The sequence below is a fragment of the Gorilla gorilla genome, chromosome 1, assembly GCF_029281585.2.
Source record: "Gorilla gorilla gorilla isolate KB3781 chromosome 1, NHGRI_mGorGor1-v2.1_pri, whole genome shotgun sequence".
NCBI lineage: Eukaryota > Metazoa > Chordata > Mammalia > Primates > Hominidae > Gorilla > Gorilla gorilla.
In genome coordinates this window covers 82,061,097-82,080,098 of record NC_073224.2, presented here as the reverse complement: position 1 = coordinate 82,080,098, position 19,002 = coordinate 82,061,097, and the positions used below count along the sequence as shown (strand labels likewise).

At 35.5% G+C, this 19,002-nt stretch overlaps 1 protein-coding gene across 10 annotated transcripts in view; it reads left to right on the top strand.

The window, feature by feature from the left end:
• The window catches only part of RABGAP1L (RAB GTPase activating protein 1 like), an 815,258-nt gene that overhangs the window by 509,365 nt on the left and 286,891 nt on the right, over positions 1-19,002 (top strand). For all 10 annotated transcript variants that reach the window (XM_031012360.3, XM_055366257.2, XM_055366261.2 and 7 more), the window contains 2 exons: positions 9,775-9,900; positions 12,377-12,520. In XM_031012360.3, coding sequence (XP_030868220.3) covers positions 9,775-9,900; positions 12,377-12,520 — 270 coding nt within the window. The remainder of the gene's footprint in view (positions 1-9,774; positions 9,901-12,376; positions 12,521-19,002) is intronic.

Here is a 19,002-nt window from a genome sequence, read left to right as displayed (position 1 = left end):
GTAGGGCATTCTAATTGTCACAGCCCAGGTCTTTAGTCAAGATCAGTGAACTCCATCAGCCCCTCCTAAACAATGGAATGGTCTTCCTATAGGAAGAGGGGTTTTGATATCAGATGATGGGACAGTAGGATGCTAAACAGGTACATCACATCATCTTGAGTGATACACTTACTACAAGATTTTTAGTGTATTTAAAAAATAAGTCCTATACTTCCAAATCACTTTTCCTTCTAGTTCAAGAGAAAGAAGCATTCATTTTCCTATTCCAAGTTAATTCTTATGAAGTGCTTTTGAGCCATTTTCCAACATCTCCTTGTGTCCTAATACACACAAACATTTTACCTATTTAAAAAATATTTAACTACTGTCTTATGTCTCTCTGCCTTTTTGAAGCTGAACTCTTTCAAAGGATACTGAAAAGTACAACTGTGAATTTGGATTGTGGTTTAATACCATTCAAGTTATATGGCTTTGGGCAAGTTTCTTCAACTGAGCTTTAGTTTCTTGTTATCATCCTTCTAGGCTTATTATGAGTATTGAGTACCTTATGATGAGTGTAAAGAGTCTTACATATTTTGTACCTAGCACAAAAATACTGCAGTTATGAGATTAAAACCAGGCTTTACTTAATAGACCTATAGTTACTGGCAAGTCATTTAACTTCTTTGAACTTCACTAGTATTATATTTATAATGTAAAAATAATGCCTACCTTGCAGGATTTTTGTGAATATCAAATGAGGTCATGAATGAATATGTCTAATAATGGTAACTGTTGCTGTTATTTTTTAAATTAATAATTATTTGCTTTTACATTAATAATTATTTGCCCAGCCAGTTTTCTTTTGGTCCCTGGTCCAACTAATTTGAATGGATTACACATAGGAGACTAATATATCATACAATGATAGAATTTTATGGCTTATACATTGACATTCAATTTAAATGTATTAAGCTATTTGATTTAAAGGGAGAATAGACAAATGACTAGAAGTTTTCATTCTATTTGCTTTTTAATATGTAAACAAATAATGAAGACATGATAAATAACCTTGAGTTTCAAGGTTCACCAGCATTCATCTTTTTTTTTTTTTTTTTTTTGAGACATGGTCTCGCTCTATGACCCAGGCTGGAGTGCAGTGGCAAGATGTTGGCTCACTGTAGCCTCTTCTCCTGGGTTCAAGGAGTTCTTCTGCTTCAGCCTGCCCAGTAGCTGGGATTACAGGCACATGCCACCATGCCTGGCTAATTTTTGTATTTTTAGTAGAGATGATGTTTCACCATGTGGGCCAGCCTGGTCTCGAACTCCTGACCTCAAGTGATCACACACAGCCTCTCAAAGTGCTGGGACTACAGGCATGAGCCACCATGCCGGGCCCATTCATTTTTGTTGAAGAAAATTGGGAATATCAGTAGAGTGTTCATCTCCTTCATAGAGAAAGGTAGATCATTCCAAAAAGATGTGAAACACATCATGTGAAGCAGGAAATTTAGTTTTACACTAACTATGGGGATTACTTTAAATTATCAAAATGTAGTTTTACTTCAAAAAATACCTTGATGTAAATGATTTCAGGTGCATCTTAAAGACTTGAAATACTTAGCACTGCTTTGTTTTATAGTTTATTGTGGAGAGAAGTAGTGAGGGCTTGGAGATTGTCCCCATTCAGTGATCATCACAATTAGTACAGATGGCAGATCATTATCAACATTTATTACCAAACAGTGATTACATCACTCAATTCTCAATTATGCATGTGAGGCAGGTATTTTTGTTTTGTATTTCATAAAGCCATGGATGATATTTTGATATCTTAAATTATAATATTTTAATGTTTATCCCCTCTTTTCCTTAATGAAATAACACTGGTGATAAAGTTTCTGTACACAGCAAAAATGGACATTCAGTCTTAGAGACCCACCATATTCCAACACCTTAATATTTTATTTAAAGATGTGTTGTTCAATTATGTATTTTTATTGTAACTTTAGACCAATTGCATAAATTGGATAAATTGGATTATCTTATTCTATGAAGCATTAATCATTGTAATAAGTTAAATAGTCATTTTAGTGCTTTTTTTTTAAGTAGGTAGGTACCACCGTACTACCTCGTGGAGGAACTGCACGTACTAAGGTGAAGTTTGACAGTACAACCTGGCATTGCATCTCACATCTTGGTTGATTTTCTTTATGCTGATTGAGGGATAAGCTGAATAGTCAACACAAAATATAGATAATATAAAAGCTTTTTATATTTAGCATTTGGAATAGAATTACAGGAAATCAAGTGCTAATATAGTTGCATTTGGCTGCCCCTTGCTTCTAGCCTTCACACCAATACTTTCCTTCTACATTTTTGTTGGCAGTTACCAACAGATTGCCCTACTTGTGTGGTATGACTTCATTAAAAAGGCAGATATATTCAGAATTTTGCTAGTTTATCTTAAAGAAATATTTAACACTTGATATTTATTGAAGGTTCTATGCCAAGAGTTGTCGGGGGTGGGGGGTGCAACATTAAAGTGGTGGTTAGAAGTGCACAAATAACTGTAATGGTATACAACAAAGAGTTTTGGGATTCAGAGAAAGCAGGGGTCTCCTCACGTTAAAGGGAAATAACAAAGTGCCACTTATGATCAGTTTTAAAAGATCAGTAATATTTTAAAGGCAGAACTGTGCTATAGAGTATATCCCAACCCAGTTATTCCCTCTGAGCTTGTATACAAAACCATGTGGAGAACCTTGAAAGTGCAGTTTGTCTGAGTCATAAAAAGCATGGGGAGGAGGAGGGGGACATTCTTCCTAGTGATACACAAGAAATGCTGTCATTTATATGAAAAGCAGCACATTTTTGCTGCTTCATGTTAACAACTTAAATTCCAGCAAATCATTTTAACAGAAAGATCTTAGAGTAAAAATTTTACCTATGCATCTGTTTATTCTTTTGAGTATCCTTGTATAAAGCACTTTGGTAATTGTCAATGTATAAGACAGAGTCTCTGTCTTTAAGGAAGGAAAGATAAGAGAAATTTACATTTAGTGATTGCCAACAATATGTATATGTTGTCTCTTAAATATATTTCACTTAATACTTGTAGCATCCCTATGACATAGGTATTATTATTTCTAATTTTTTAGAAGTAAAAAAAATCTTAGGCATTAAAAGAGGTTGCCTGCTCAAAATCACCCAGCGAGTAATTAAAACCTTACCTGAAATTAACATCTATTGGTATAATTCCAAAATCATGTATTTCCCCTGCAGCGCCTTTTGTATATTCATGATCTGTTTCTGGGCAAAGTTTTGAGGGGAATGATTGAATATAGGTTCTTGTAGATTATACCTTTATACAAAAGAAAAGTGATAGATTCTTAGTAAACCAAAATATAGTTGTCCCTCAGTATTGGGAACTAATGAGGAATTGGTAGCAGCTGCGTGACCTTACTAAAAATAAAAATCAGATCCGCTGCTGTAAACTCTTCACTGATTTCCCACTGCACTTAGAATACATTCCTAACTCTTTATCATGGTCATATCAGTGCTGTGCTACAGCCAGGTCATACCAGCTTTTGACGGCCAATTGTTAAATTTTCAGGAATTCTGTGAACCAGTTGTTAAGCACAGCCATTGTTACAAATTAAATCATAAAAACTTACAGTTAAATAACTCATGTTAAAAACAAAAGTAATAAGTACTGAAAATTCATCACTTTCTGGTTATGTTACCACTTTTTATTGTTGTCTGTGCTCTTGAACTATTTACATTGTTTTATCTGTATGATAAAAATGGTATATAATGGTATGCTGCAGCTCTACTGTTATGAATCACTTTTTTTTTTGCAAATGATATTTTATTTTACGCAATTTGTTTATTTACTCATTCATTCAATTGCTTATTTAATCATTCCTTAAAATATATAGGCTGAGAGCTGACTATATGGATGGCACCAGGCAAATACAATAGATACAGTAGTGAAAAAAATAAACATGGTGTCTTTTGTTATGGAGTCCAAAGCTCAGTGGAGCAGTGAGTGATACTAATCAAACAACTGCACAAATGCATCTATAAGTAAATTATTTTAAAAGTACAGTTAAAGGAAACAAGTAGGTGCTATTAAGTACATGATATAATATCAGGGTTCAAGAAAATTTTCAGAGCAAATGGCAAATGAGATACATATATTCAGTCTGCCCTTCATGTCTGCAGGTTCAACCAATCGTGGATGAAAAATATTTGGGAACATTAATAACAGTGTAACAAGTAAAAATATAAATAAAAATACATTGTAATGATGATTTACATAGCATTTACATTGTATTAAGTATTATAAAGAGATGATTTAAAGTAGATTACTAAAATCATCTACTTCAGTAATGTTATATGCAAATATATATGGTTACCTGCAAATACTGTACTATGCCATTTTTTTATTTTTTATTTATTATTATTATACTTTAAGTTTTAGGGTACATGTGCACAATGTGCAGGTTTGTTACATATGTATACATGTGCCATGCTGGTGCGCTGCACCCACTAACTCGTCATCTAGCATTAGGTATATCTCCCAATGCTATCCCTCCCCCCTCCCCCCAACCCACAACAGTCCCCAGAGTGTGATGTTCCCCTTCCTGTGTCCATGTGTTCTCATTGTTCAATTCCCACCTATAAGTGAGAATATGCGGTGTTTGGTTTTTTGTTCTTGCAATAGTTTACTGAGAATGATGATTTCCACTTTCATCCATGTCCCTACAAAGGACATGAACTCATCATTTTTTATGGCTGCATAGTATTCCATGGTGTATATGTGCCACATTTTCTTAGTCCAGTCTATCATTGTTGGACATTTGGGTTGGTTCCAAGTCTTTGCTATTGTGAATAATGCCGCAATAAACATACGTGTGCATGTGTCTTTAGAGCAGCATGATTTATAGTCCTTTGGGTATATACCCAGTAATGGGATGGCTGGGTCAAATGGTATTTCTAGTTCTAGATCCCTGAGGAATCGCCCCACTGACTTCCACAATGGTTAAACTAGTTTACAGTCCCACCAACAGTGTAAAAGTGTTCCTATTTCTCCACATCCTCTCCAGCACCTGTTGTTTCCCGACTTTTTAATGATCGCCATTCTAACTGGTGTGAGATGGTATCTCATTGTGGTTTTGATTTGCATTTCTCTGATGGCCAGTGATGATGAGCATTTTTTCATGTGTTTTTTGGCTGCATAAATGTCTTCTTTTGAGAAATGTCTGTTCATATCCTTCACCCACTTTTTGATGGGGTTGTTTGTTTTTTTCTTGTAAATTTGTTTGAGTTCATTGTAGATTCTGGATATTAGCCCTTTGTCAGATGAGTAGGTTGCGAAAATTTTCTCCCATTTTGTAGGTTTATGCATCACTTTTCAACTCCAGTCCATTTATTTTCTAATATTCTACTCTGATCTCTTCCCCTACCTCCTCTTTACGCTCAATAATTCATGGATTTGCCCTTTTGAGGCTATTTTCTAGATCTTGCAGGCATGCCTAATGTCTTTTTATTCTTTTTGTTGTTGTTGTTTCTCCTCTGACTATGTATTTTCATATAGCCTGTCTTCAAGCTCACTGATTCTTCTGCTTGATCGTCTACTGTTGAGAGACTGATACATTTTTAAGTTTGTCAGTTGAATTTTTTAGCTTTCAGAATTTCTGCTTAATTGTTTTTTATTATTTCAGTCTCTTTGTTAACTTTATCTGATAGGATTCTGAATTTTTTCTCTGTATTGTCTTGAAGTCATTGAACTTCCTCAAAGTAGCTATTCTGAATTCTCTTAAATGTCACATATCTCTCACTCCAGGATTGGTCCCTGGTACCTTGTTTAGTTCATTTGATGAGGTCATGTTTTCCTGGGTATTCTTGATGCTTGTGGATGTTTATTGATATCTGGGCATTGAAAAGTTAAGTATTTATTCTAATCTTCATAGTCTGGACTTATTTTTACCCATCCTTCTTGAGATGGCTTTCCAAAGGGAATTAAGTGTTGTGATCTAAGTCTTTAGTCACTGAAGCCATATCTGCTTTAGGGGATGCCCCAAGCCAAATAATGCTGCAATTTTTGCAGACTCGCAGAGATATAGCCTTGGTGGGCTTGGATAAGATCTGAGAGAATTCCTAAAATCTCTTTTTCTCTTCTCTCACTTTCCCCTGAATAAATAGTGTTTTTTTTCTCCTCATTCTGGGCTTCCTGGAGTTGAGGAGCAGGGTGACACAAGCACTAGCCACCACAGCTGGGACTGGCTACTATGGCTGCAACTGCACTTGGTCACACCTGAAGCCAGCATGGTACCTGACGACTACTGCCTGGCTGCTGCTGGTGTTTATTCAAGGCCCCAGGGTCTTTCCATTCAGGGTAGCAGGTTTCCTTCTGGCTCAGGATGGATCTAGAAATGCTTTTCAGGAGCTAGGGTCTGGACTCAGGGGATTCAGGACTCTGCTTCATGTTACTGTGGCTGAGCCGGTACTCAAGTTGCAGGACAAAGTCCTCTTTACTCTTGCCTCTCTTTTCCGCAAGCAGAAAAGGAGTATCTCCCAAGCTGCCTTGCCTGGAGTTGGGGAAGGGGTGTAAGTATAGCCACTCTTACTTTTTTGTTGTTGTTTCTATTTGATCCCTTGGCTACCCCAGCTGGTGTTTCACTGAATTGTATGTACCCCAAGTCCACTGGCTTCAAGCCCAGAACAGCACCAGGACTTGCTGGAAGATTGTAATACTTGTGGCCTAGACTGCTTTTCAAATTTGTTCAGGACACCAGGGCACTTTAGTCTACCAGGGGGCTTCCCTTCTGTCTGGGGCCAGTCTAAATCCTTCCTTGTTGTGTGCTTGCTAAATTCTGCCCTGTGTTGTGTTCTGCTGTGACAGGGCAGCACTGAGTACCAATGCAAAGTCCCACAATCCCTGCTCTCTCCCTTTCCCAAGTGCATGGATTCTTTCTCTACACAGTGCTGGGGGGATAGGATAGGTGTGGTGTAGACAATGTAAGACTGTTTTTTCTATCCTCTTCCATGCCTTCTTCCTTGATATCATGTTAAAACCAGGTACTGTGATTGCTCACCTGATTTTTTGTTTTTATGAAGGTGTTTCTTGCGTGGATAGTTGTTCAATTTGGTGTTCTTGAGGGAGGATGATTGCTGAAGGATGATTGCTATTTGGCCATCTAGCTCTGCCTCCTCCAAAATTGTCTCTGATGTTTACCTTTACTTCCAACACCCAACATTCCCTAGTCTAGGACTTCTGCATCCTTATGAAACTCAAGTAGAGTTGCCTGTTTACTCTTCCCCTAGGGAGGCACTATACCTTTATCTCTGTATCCCTAAAGCCTAGAACAGGGCCTGCACCTCATCTGTTCAGTGACTATATGTATGAATGCCAAAAGGCACATAAACCTTTTATTTGCCCTAATGATTTTACCACATTCAAAGAAATAAAAACATATTCCCTTTATAAGACATCAGATGGTAAGACATTCAACTAATTGTCATTTACTTAGAAAGAGAGAGACTTAAGTGAATTAGTATCTCTAGGACTGGCTATAGTTCAGTTATCTTTTTTTTTCTCTCTCTCTCTTTTGAGATAGAATCTCAAAACTCCAGGCTGGAGTGCAGTGGTGCGACCTCAGCTCACTGCAACCTCCACCTCCCAGGTCAAGCAGTTCTCCTGCCTCAGCTTCCCCAGTATCTAGGATTACATGTACGCACCAACATGCCCAGCTATTTTGTATTTTTAGTAGAGATGGGGTTTCGTCATGTTGGCCAGGCTAGTCTCGAACTCCTGACCTCAGGTAATCCACCCACCTTGGCATCCCAAAGTGCTGGGATTACAGGCGTGAGCCACCGCGCCCGGCCTGGCTACAGTTATCTTACATGCAGCTGTTTTGTATAGCCATTTGAGTAGAGATCTGAGAGGAAGATGAAGAGGCTTACACCTTGGTAAGAGAAGTATTCTTGGCCATATATGTTCAAGTTAGTGTCACTTGAGGCTTTGATGACAAAGGAGTAAAGAATACAGTGTAATTGTATCCTAAATAACCAAATGGAAGCTGAAAAATAGTTGCTAACTTGAATAGCTGAGGTCAGTGGCCAGAAATTTTGAAAAGGTCTCAAACAACTCATAGATAAAAAGAAAATAAGCAAATATTTAAAGAATCAAAATGAAAACACTATAATGTATTTATTTAACTTCAGGAGATGTTATTTAACAAATTTGGGTATTTTATGGTTTATAATTAGAAAATAGAAGTGGCTGATTTGCATAAAATCTTGTACAACTGCATTTCTAAGTGGATAAATGGAACTCTACTTGATTCACTTGCTGAAGTATGAAGTTAGTCTAACAAATGTATGAAATACCATAATCAACCAAATGTAAATTTTCAAGGAAGTAATATTTAAAGTAGATGTTTGTATAATAGTTACATCCTAGGACATTGAATAAGTGCAACTTTTTCCGTATGCTTGGTGTAATTTCTAGAATATTAGATATGTCCCTTTCCATATTCTTTCACCTGTTGATACCACTGTTTAGAGGTTTGTTCCTTTGACTTCAGACTTTATTCCCTGTTCAGATAAAAATACCTCTGAGAAAGCTAGTATGTTAGAGTTTACTGGCCATTTCCCTGAAAACTGTATTTTACAGAGAGTAGCAACATCAAGAAAACTCAGGGAGGATAGTCTCACGCTATTTACCAAAATTTAAAATGCATTTATTTTTTCACCCAGCATTCCCCCTTTTGGGAATGTGCTCTACCCCACCCCATTTTTGCTTATGTACAAAATGATGCATATGCAAGGTTTATTGAAGCTTTATATGATTAAAAAATTAGGAACATCTCAAGTATCAATAGGAAACTCGTTACATGAGCTATAGTACTTTTATATAATGGAATACTGTGTAATTGCTTTTAAAAAAATAAAGAGACAACTCTTTATATACTGAGATAGAAGATTTCCAACATATATTGTTAAGGAAAAAAATCAAGATGTATAACAATGTTTATAGAATATTATCTTTTATGTGGGATGGGACAAAATAAAATTAAAAATGTAATTATTTTATTTGTATAGATAATCAGTGGCAGAATACAGGAGAAATTATTTAGAGTAGATACGAGGCTATTCAAAAGAGGTTGGGGGGTGTAGGTCCCGGGGATTAGTTTATATATAATGATAGGGAGGAGCGAGACTTTTACCTTTAGAACTTTTTACATTGTTTTTATTTTTTTATTTTATTTTTTTTTAGACGGGGTCTCGCTCTGTCACCCATGCTGTAATGCAGTGACGTGATTTTGCTCACTGCAACCTCCGCCTCCCAGGCTGAAGCGATCCTTCCACCTCATCCTCCCAAGTAGCTGGACTACACGCTCATGTTGCCACACTCGGCTAATTTTTTTATTCTTTGTAGAGACAGGGTTTTGCCATGTTGGTCAGGCTGGTCTCGAACTCCTGGACTTAAGTGATCTGGCTGCCTTGGCCTCCCAAAGTGTGCTTTGGTTTTTTAATCATGAGTGTATTGCCTATTTTTAAAGATAGCCTAATGAATGAATGACAACATGATTAAAATTAACAAAAGAAGATCATTCATCTCAAGTAAGGAGGTCATGTCACTCTGCCAAAGACTGGCTCTGAAGGACTTCATTTGCTCCAGGCCTTCAGCTACTTATGCAGAGGACTAATAACATGAAGGAACTTTTTTGACATTCTGGCAAAATGCCACTTATTTATATTGTATATGTATATATTTTTCTGTAGATGCCAGAGGAACAAGCATTCTGTGTTTTGGTGAAAATCATGTATGACTATGGTTTGAGAGACCTCTACAGAAACAACTTCGAAGATCTTCATTGCAAATTCTACCAGTTGGAGAGACTAATGCAGGTAAATAAAAATTAGGAACTTTTATCACTCAGGGATTTGTTGAGTCATAGAAAAAGCCTAATAGAGTTGGTAAGCAATAATGAATTATAGAAGTTTAATGGAATATTATAGAAAATGTACATGGATTTAGTTTCAGACCAATATCTACATTGGTCTATCATAATATGTTTATTTAGCCATTTTACTATTTTAAAAATATCTCACATTTTAAATGTTCAAGTTAAATATACTTTGAAGTGAGAATCTAATGAGTTTAATCATTAAGAGATTGCCAAGTATTGTTTGTAGAGGAATGGAGATATTTACAGAGTAAAAATTGAAATACCTAAGAGCTTTCTGCATACTAATTTGCACCACTTCCTTATTTGAGTCCACATAGAACACTTGGAAAAGCCAGAAAGATATTCATAAGAGAATAAAACATACCTAAAATACTGTAGGGATACATTTAAAATTTTTTAAATATAATTCCTAATCTCAATGTTGTTGTTGTGCTTTACAATGCGTATTTATAAATGTGTGTGAGAAACATGCATCCTTTTATATATACCAAATATTACATAGTAAAAAAGATTGTGACCACAGGCAAAGTGATTGACCAGAGCTGACAAAAGGAATTTTTAACTAGCTTTGGAGTTCTACCTGAAGTTGATAATCTTAAATTTATAATGGGTGTATGTGGCATGTTTATGTGACTTTGTTTAAAAGGGGTTTTGGGAATCCAAGAGAAATGTGAAGGAAGTACATGGATGGATTGATTCCATATTGGGGAAGGGTAAGATGGTTGAGGAAGGAGGTTCGTGGAATGTGAGAGCAGAAGATGCTAGTAGGAGCTCATTGATATGAACTGCCAGGGGATCCGTAGGTGTCTAAAGAGGGAAGTGAAGCCAGTAGGAGACTGAGAGATTAGAAGAACAGGGCTGTAGAAGATGAATTTGCAGTGAGGTTAAAGGAACAATTTATTGGGAGAAGGGAATGTAGGAGGGTAGAAGAGTTTAAAATTGAAAAGAAATAAAAGGAGGGAGGGATGTAAAACGAGCCATAAGTACAATGACAAATGGGCATTAAGGAGGAAAAAGACTGTAGAAGAATCTGGTAAATATGGATATTAACAGCAACAAGCTCCTTTTTAACGATTTAATTCTACCAAGTAAATATTTGGGATTACTCGCTTTTTGCCTTTTATTTACCAAAAAATTCATATATTTTCAAAGGTCAGTATTCCTAAGGGCTTTGAGAATCAAGTAAATATACCTAATAAATAACAGATGTGTGGTACTATGAAGAACCTCAACCACATTTTTCTATTAGCACTTTTTTTTCAGTTAACTGAATGAGCATTTGGACATTCCATTTGAAGTACCTAATGGGCACATTTGGCTATTTTTCAAAGAGAGCATGTAGTTCAAGAAATGGCTTATTTTGTTTTTTATTCTTCTTTTTGTGGTCTATTTATGAAAACAAAATGAAGGTGGCCTTTGTCTTTCAGTTATGATAATAGCTATGCTAATACTTTGTACCTTGCTGTTCATGCTTTTGAAAACCATTTGCTTGTTTAAATTGGGAGAAAAAAATAAAGTTACCATAAAGGCATTTTTAGAAGATACCCAATTTTGTATATTATACCTTTGCATAATTTCTTTGCTTTGCCATTTTTAATATGCTGAAGACAGATTTCTAAGTAGTTTGTCGTGGCTTAGAATTTTCTAAGTGTTCAAAAAATATACTGAAACATCATAGACCCCAGATAATGTTGGCATTAGATGATTTCCAAAGAGAAGATACATTTCTTTTCTAGCTAGTTAAGAATTGAACCCTGGGCTGGGTACAGTGGCTCACACCTGTAATCCCAGCACTTTGGGAGGCCAAGTCGGGCAGGTCACTTGAGGTCAGGAGTTCGAGACCAGCCAGGCTAATATGGTGAAACACTGTCTCTAGTAAAAAATACAAAAAATAATCAGGCCTGGTGGAGGGTGCCTATAATCTCAGCTACTTGGAAGGCTGAGGCAGGAAAATGGCTTGAACCTGGGAGGCGGAGGTTGCAGTGAGCCAGGATCATGCCACTGTACTCCAGCCTGGATGACAGAGCAAGACTCTTATCTCAAAAAAAAAAAAAAAAAAAAAATTTAACCCTGAATGGGGATGCTATGACTTGACCCTGGAGTCAAGATACTCATTAGACTACAGATGCTCTGGTAGAATGAGAATTTTGCAAGAATCAAGAACAGTCAAGTGAGCAAGAGATGGTCTTTCTTAGTTGTTTATAATAAGTCTGTTTTTATTTTCCTCAATTATCTGTCATATCCCTAATTCTCATCTGCTGTCATCACTTCTGTGCAGTTATACGAGACAACCAATACTAGAATAGAGTTACAGCGATCATAGAAAGCTGTTTGTAAGTTGCAGTTGTGGCAGGAACTTCATTGTTCTGCTGCAAGCTTCTCATTGCTCCTAAATTTTCCACTTTGACTTTTAGGAACAGCTACCGGACCTGCATAGCCATTTTTCTGATCTGAACCTGGAAGCTCATATGTATGCATCCCAGTGGTTTCTCACTCTTTTTACTGCCAAGTTCCCACTCTGCATGGTGTTCCACATCATTGACTTACTGCTTTGTGAGGTAGAGTGACTCCCATCTTTCACTAAGCCAAAATAGAAAGTAGTTTCTACTAAAAATGGTTACGGTTTTCTTCCTTTTGTTTTTGCCTGTGACATTAAGCCATAAATACTCACTGACCAAAAAGCTGTATTTGAATTTTCAGTAAAAACTGTTTTAATTGTAATTTTATTATTTCTGAGGAATGAAAATGTTAAGGCATATATAATTCCTACAAAGTAAAATGGGTGATTAAATTTGCATAATTAAATTCATAATAAGCCTATATCTGTATAATAATGTTTTACCAGTATAAAATGCCTTTAAGGTTAAATAAATGAATTTAGAATTGGGTGTTTTTTAATATTAATGCAGTTATACTGCAAGAGTGAATATAAATGAGATTTTTATAATAACTAATTTCTCAATTCATCAGATATCTTTCTGTTTATCATGTTTGGGACTGCTGCCAAATGATGAGACAAATGATAAACTAAAGCTATTATGTCATATAATTATATTTTTATATAGTAGAATATTTCAAAAATTAGTTTGTAAAATTTCTTAGGTGTTTATATTTGTGTATTTTATTGTTTTTAGTTCCTTAGATGGCTATATTTATTTACTCTTTTAAAGAAATAAACAGTATTATGCATATATACGGCTTATATTGGTCATCAAAATGTTTGACTATCTTAGCAGTAATAGGGAATTTGCCAGATAAGAAGTGTATATTTTCAATGGCAGTATAAATGTATATAAAATATAGCTATCTTAAAAAGCAGGACTAATCAAAAGTATAAGCTTATCTACATGATTATAAGCTTAATATATAATCTAGACTGTTTTGTATTACTATGCTTCTTAAGGTAAACATCCTTTTAAAAAAATTTTTTTTGTATAAATTTAAGGGGTACAAGTGATGTTTTGCTATGTGGATATATTGTGCAGTGGTTAAGCCTGGGCTTTTAGTGTAACCATCACTGGAATAATGCACATTGTACCTGTTGAATAATTTCTTATCCCCTACCCCCCTCTCACTGTCCCATGTGAGTCTCCAATGTCTATTATTACAAATTCTGTGTCCATGTATACACATTATTTGGCAGTATTTGACTTTCTAAGTTGTTTTACTTAACATAATGGCCTCCAGTTCCATCCATGTTGCTGCTAATGACATGATTTTACTCTTTTTTATGGCTGAATAATGCTACATTGTATGTACATACCACATTTTCTTTATCCAGTCATCCACTGATGGACACTTAACGCTGATTTTGCATCTTTGCTATTATAAATAGTGCTGCGATAAGCATATAAGTGCACAAATCTTTTTTTATACAATGATTTCTTTTCCTTTGGATAGGTACCCAATAGTGGGATTGCTGGATTGAATGGTAGTTCTATTTTTAATTCTTTGAGAAATTTCCATACTGTTTTCCATAGAGGTTATACTAATTTACATTCTCATCAGCAGTGTGGACTCTTTTCTCTACATCCTCACTAACATCTGTTATTTTTTGACTTTTTAATAATAGCCATTCTGACTGTCATAAGATAATATCATGTTATGATTTTAATTTGCATTTCTTTGATAATTAGTAATGTTGAACATTTTTTCATATGCTCATTGGCCATTTGTATATCTTCTTTTGAAAAATGTCTGTTTATGTCCTTTGCCCACTTTTTAATGGGGCTAGTTGGTTTTTCTGTTGTCATTGAGTTGTTTAAAGATTTTTCTTTCTTTTCTTTTCCTTTTCTATTCTCTTTTCTTTTCTTTCTCTTTTTGAGATGTAGTCTCACTCTGTCACCTAGGCTGGAGTGCAGTGGCATGATCTCAGCTCACTGCAACCTCCACCTGCCTGGTTCAAGCAATTCTCCTGCCTCAGCCTCCCAGGTAGCTGGAACTACAGGCACACAACATCATGCCCGGCTAATTTTTTGTATTTTTAGTAGAGATGGGGTTTCACCATGCTGGCCAGGCTGGTCTCAAACTCGGTCTCCCAAAGTGCTGGGATTAGAGGCATGAGCCACTGCTTCCGGCCAGATTCCTCTTTCTTAAAAGGAAAGTCTAATGATTTTAATTACACTAGGAATTAGAAGTTTAAATGTAAAAATAAGATCTAAAAGATGCAATGTATAAACTATATAAAGCATAAAACTGTTATTTCTCAGCCTACTAAAACAGTAACAATTATATATGCAGGCAAGGCTGGTCTTTTGCTCTTCAATGCCTTTAGTTAGTACTTGCCTAATACCTGAAGGTCACAGGGCATTTGTAAGCATATAAGAGTTTTAATCATTTGTACTGTACTTTGATAAAGAAGGGTTCAGTGACTTGCCAGGCTTGCAGAATAGGTTTCCAAATCCTGAATATAACAGCTAGAGAATCTGATTTATAATATGTTAATTCTCCGACTTGTTTTACTTACAAATTAGTTTGTAAAATGCCTTTCTAAATGTATCTTAAAGGAAGAATTCAGAATTAGGAGCTAAAACTTTATTCAAAGTCAACATGGTGTAATCACAATATTCACAAAGCATATGTGGTCATTTGTACCAAAAACTCTACCTGATTATCCAAATTGGTGTAGTGAACAGTTCCAACTCTGCTATTTTATAGGGCAATACTCTTTGAAAGTATAAATCAAATTCACATCTTCAAGTTCTAGAATATTAAAATAAGTGAATGCTAAAAGTTTTGATAAATATTCATAGACTTTTTATATACTGAGCTGAGTTTAGTATTTCATAAAAATAGGAAAGTGGGGGTATGACATTTTAACAGTTTTTGAGTTATATATAGTATGAGCTTGCAAATATTTATTATTGCTTCACAATTTTTGCAGAAAGAGATTAATTTCATACTAGATTGGTTCTATAGTGTTCATTGTAGAAAAGGGAATAAAATTAATGTGCTTAATCATAACCAACTAAATGTGATTTCTCAATCACTTTTCCTAGAGTGGTATCTCTGCCCTTCAGTTCACTGGGATGGTGACTTTCTAAAGTTGTCTGCCCGAATGGTGGCACCCGTGGCATTGGAACATTGTCCATGGGTTTTCTGGAACCTAGATCCAATTTTATCTTGAAGATACATGAATTTCTAGTGTCAGTTAAGAAAACTGGCAACATTTGTGCTGCAGAAAAGATAAATAAATTTATTAGCCTTCCCATCACTTGTCAACTGTGACTTACAATCAGTGTTTGAAAGGTCATAATGTTCATTAATATTAATAAGAACATCATAGATATTACCTTTCCTCCCCTTAAACCTGTACTCTATAGCTGTTTAAGGAAGTTGGAAAACTTTTCAAAACATAGATTGTAATCATAGCATCATGATGTTCGGGGAAGTAAATGGTAACATCCTTTACCATTAAAATTGCTTTTCAGAATAATCTATTGGAAACAATATTGTAGTGTGCCTCAGGATATTTATTCTTTCCACTAACTCATCTTTGTCAAGAATTATTTTACAAAGGAAATTTTTGAATAAACTTTTACTTCCTGCATGTCTGTGTTTTCTTTTTGCCCCTTTCCTTCTTGTAGTTAATAAAATATTTATATCAAAAGCTATTATTTCATATGTGATGACATATTCTAAGAATTGGTAACACAGTCTTAAATAGATTATCCATAGGTATTTGTTTTTGTCATATTCTCTGTTTTTAAGGAAACAATTTAAATTTTGAGGTTACGACTCAATGTTTACTTAAAAATGGAAGGATAGGAAGCTCTCAGGTAGAAAAGTGTTGACTTTTCAAAGTTTTGCATTCTGATTTTTAACATGTGCAACATGTTTACTCAAAGATCCCATTGCAAAGTGAAAAAGAAAGACATTGAGTTTGAAACTTTATGCTTAGAAGACGTATCATGACATGCTTTCCTAAGCTTTATTATTTTAAAGATTTCTTCATTCATTCTGAGCTTAAGCCAATAAAGTTAATTTAGCAGAAAAGAGAAGAATTTTATAGACCTTGACAATGCAGCCTGACTGAACAACTGCTAATTATTAATAGTTTTATTTAAAGTATTTGCTTAAATCTGAATATATGATAACATGGGTTAGTTAATTCCAGAATGATGGATAGCAATGGGATTTGAAACTGGAGTTTAAAAATACATTTTCTTATGTTAAGATGAGTGAAAATCTGTTTTGATTGTCTTTTAGTCAGTAACTGAAATGAAAATCATTTTTAAAAAAACAAACCTATATCTTATTATCTGCCTTTATCTGTTTAGCAAGAGTCTAAATGTATTAACATTTATAGTGTAAATATTATGCTATTAACCTATCGATAATAAAACATTGCAGTCTTTAAAATAACTTTTTATTGAAGTATAATAAAAGATAAAAGAAAATTTGCAAATATTAATGTAGAACTTAATGAATTTTCAAAAAATGGACATAACGAAGTAACCAGCACCCAGATTTAAAAAAGAACAAAAAGGAACATTATCTGCATTTCAGAAACCCTATTCCCCTTCACTGCCCTTTTCCAGTAACTACACTCTGAAAAGTAATCACTTTCCTGACTTTTAATGCAATAGTTTAGCTTTGCTTGTTTTGGAACTTTATGTATATGGAATCATACAATACGAACTCTTTTCTGTCTAACTTTTTTTAGTCATCATTATGTTTGTGAGATTCATCCATATCATTGCATTTAGGCATAGTTTAGTTTTCTGTTCTCCCATTCTATTGTTGATGGTTATTTGAGTTGTTTCTAGTTTCCAGAAGGCCATTATGAATAGTGCTCCGTGTGAATCTTTTGAACTTTCTTGAACTTGTCTTTTAGTTAACGTACCTGTGCACTTCTGTGAGTACACATCAAGGAGTAGAATTGTTGTGTTAGGATGTGCATACATTCAGCTTTAATGGATACTGCCAGACAGCCTTCCAAGGTAGCATGAGCATTAACTTTGAGTTGTTTTTATTCAATAAAGATCTTTCTTGTGATCAAGGGCAAGGTTTTGTTCTGTTTTGTTTTGTTTTGTTTTGTTTTTAGGTCGCAGATAATGGGTGAGATTAGAGTCCATGAATGTGCAACAAAATGAAACTCATTTGGTGATTGGAATGATTCACCTGATCTCTGAAGTTGCATGCAGACAGATTGAAAACTAAGAACTGGACCTAAAAGCAGAGTCCCTTTAGTGCTTTTATGAGAGAAGTTACTATGATGGGGAAAATCCAGCAAAGTATTTTCAGTCTTACAAAGAGCAATGTAGAGACGGTATGACATTTGAGTTAGGATATTGGACTTTTTAGTCAACCTTTCCTAGACAGCCTTGTTCAAGTTACTTGACCTATGTAAATCTCATTTTCTTTGTTTGTGTAATGAGACTAACAATACCTGTCTCTCAGGTTTAGTGTAAGAATTAGATGAGATTATGATATCAAGTACTTAAGTACTCTGCCTACTATACAGTATTCAATTAATAATAACATTGCCCTGCAGTCTGCTCCATCCATCTGTATAGCCCATTTAGTTGCTTCTTAATTTCTTCAATTATCTAGGTTTCTAATCACCTTCCCCTCCATCACCCAGTGGTTGAGATCCTTCTTTGGTAAAAGCAAAATTTTAAGTGAGTGACCTTAAGGGAAGCTTAATTCTATTTCCTTTTTCAGTAGTGATTCAAATACTGCTCTAAAAGTGTTTTTTGCTTCTCCTCCACATTCTTTCAGGAGACATAAGGAAAATACTGGTATTTCTTTTAGTCTTCACAGAATAACTGACAGCCGGTGTTTGAAGTTGACTCTTCCCAGATAGTTCAATTTTTAGAGTACCAAATATGTTCAGCTTTATATAGTAACTTGGTATTTTCATGAAATTTAAGGAAATCGTTGACCCTTCAAATTAGAATGTATCTTCTGCTTCTCTTCTTTTCTCAGGATGATGAAAAAATGACAGTACACATTATTTGATTAAATATCACCAGGTATAATTCTCTCAAAGCAGTTTTCAGAAGTTGTTATCTGAAGAGTAGATTCATTATTTATTACACAATATTCTCCCTCCTTATCCCCATTCTCTCCCACAAAAAACTCATCAGAATGAGCTTAATACAAGCAAGATTAAGACTCTGACATAGGGGAGCTGGCAAGATGGCCAAATAGGAAGAGCTCTGGTCTGCAGCTCCCAATGAGACCAATGCAGAGGGTGGGTGATTTCTGCATTTTCAGTTGAGGTACCCAGTTCATCTCACTGGGACTGGTTAGACAGTGGGTGCAGCCCATGAAGGATGAACAGAAGCAGGGTGGGGCATCACCTCACCCGGGAAGCACAAGGGGTGGAGGAACTCCCTCCCCTAGCTGAGGGAAGCTGTAAAGTACTCTGCCATGAGGGACAGTGCTATCCAGCCCAGATACTACACTTTTCCCATGGTCTTTGCAACCTACAGACCAGGAGATTCCCTTGGGTGCCTGCACCACCAGGGCTCTGAGTTTCAAGCACAAAACTGGGCAGTCGTTTGGGCAGACACCAAGCTAGCTGCAGGAGTTT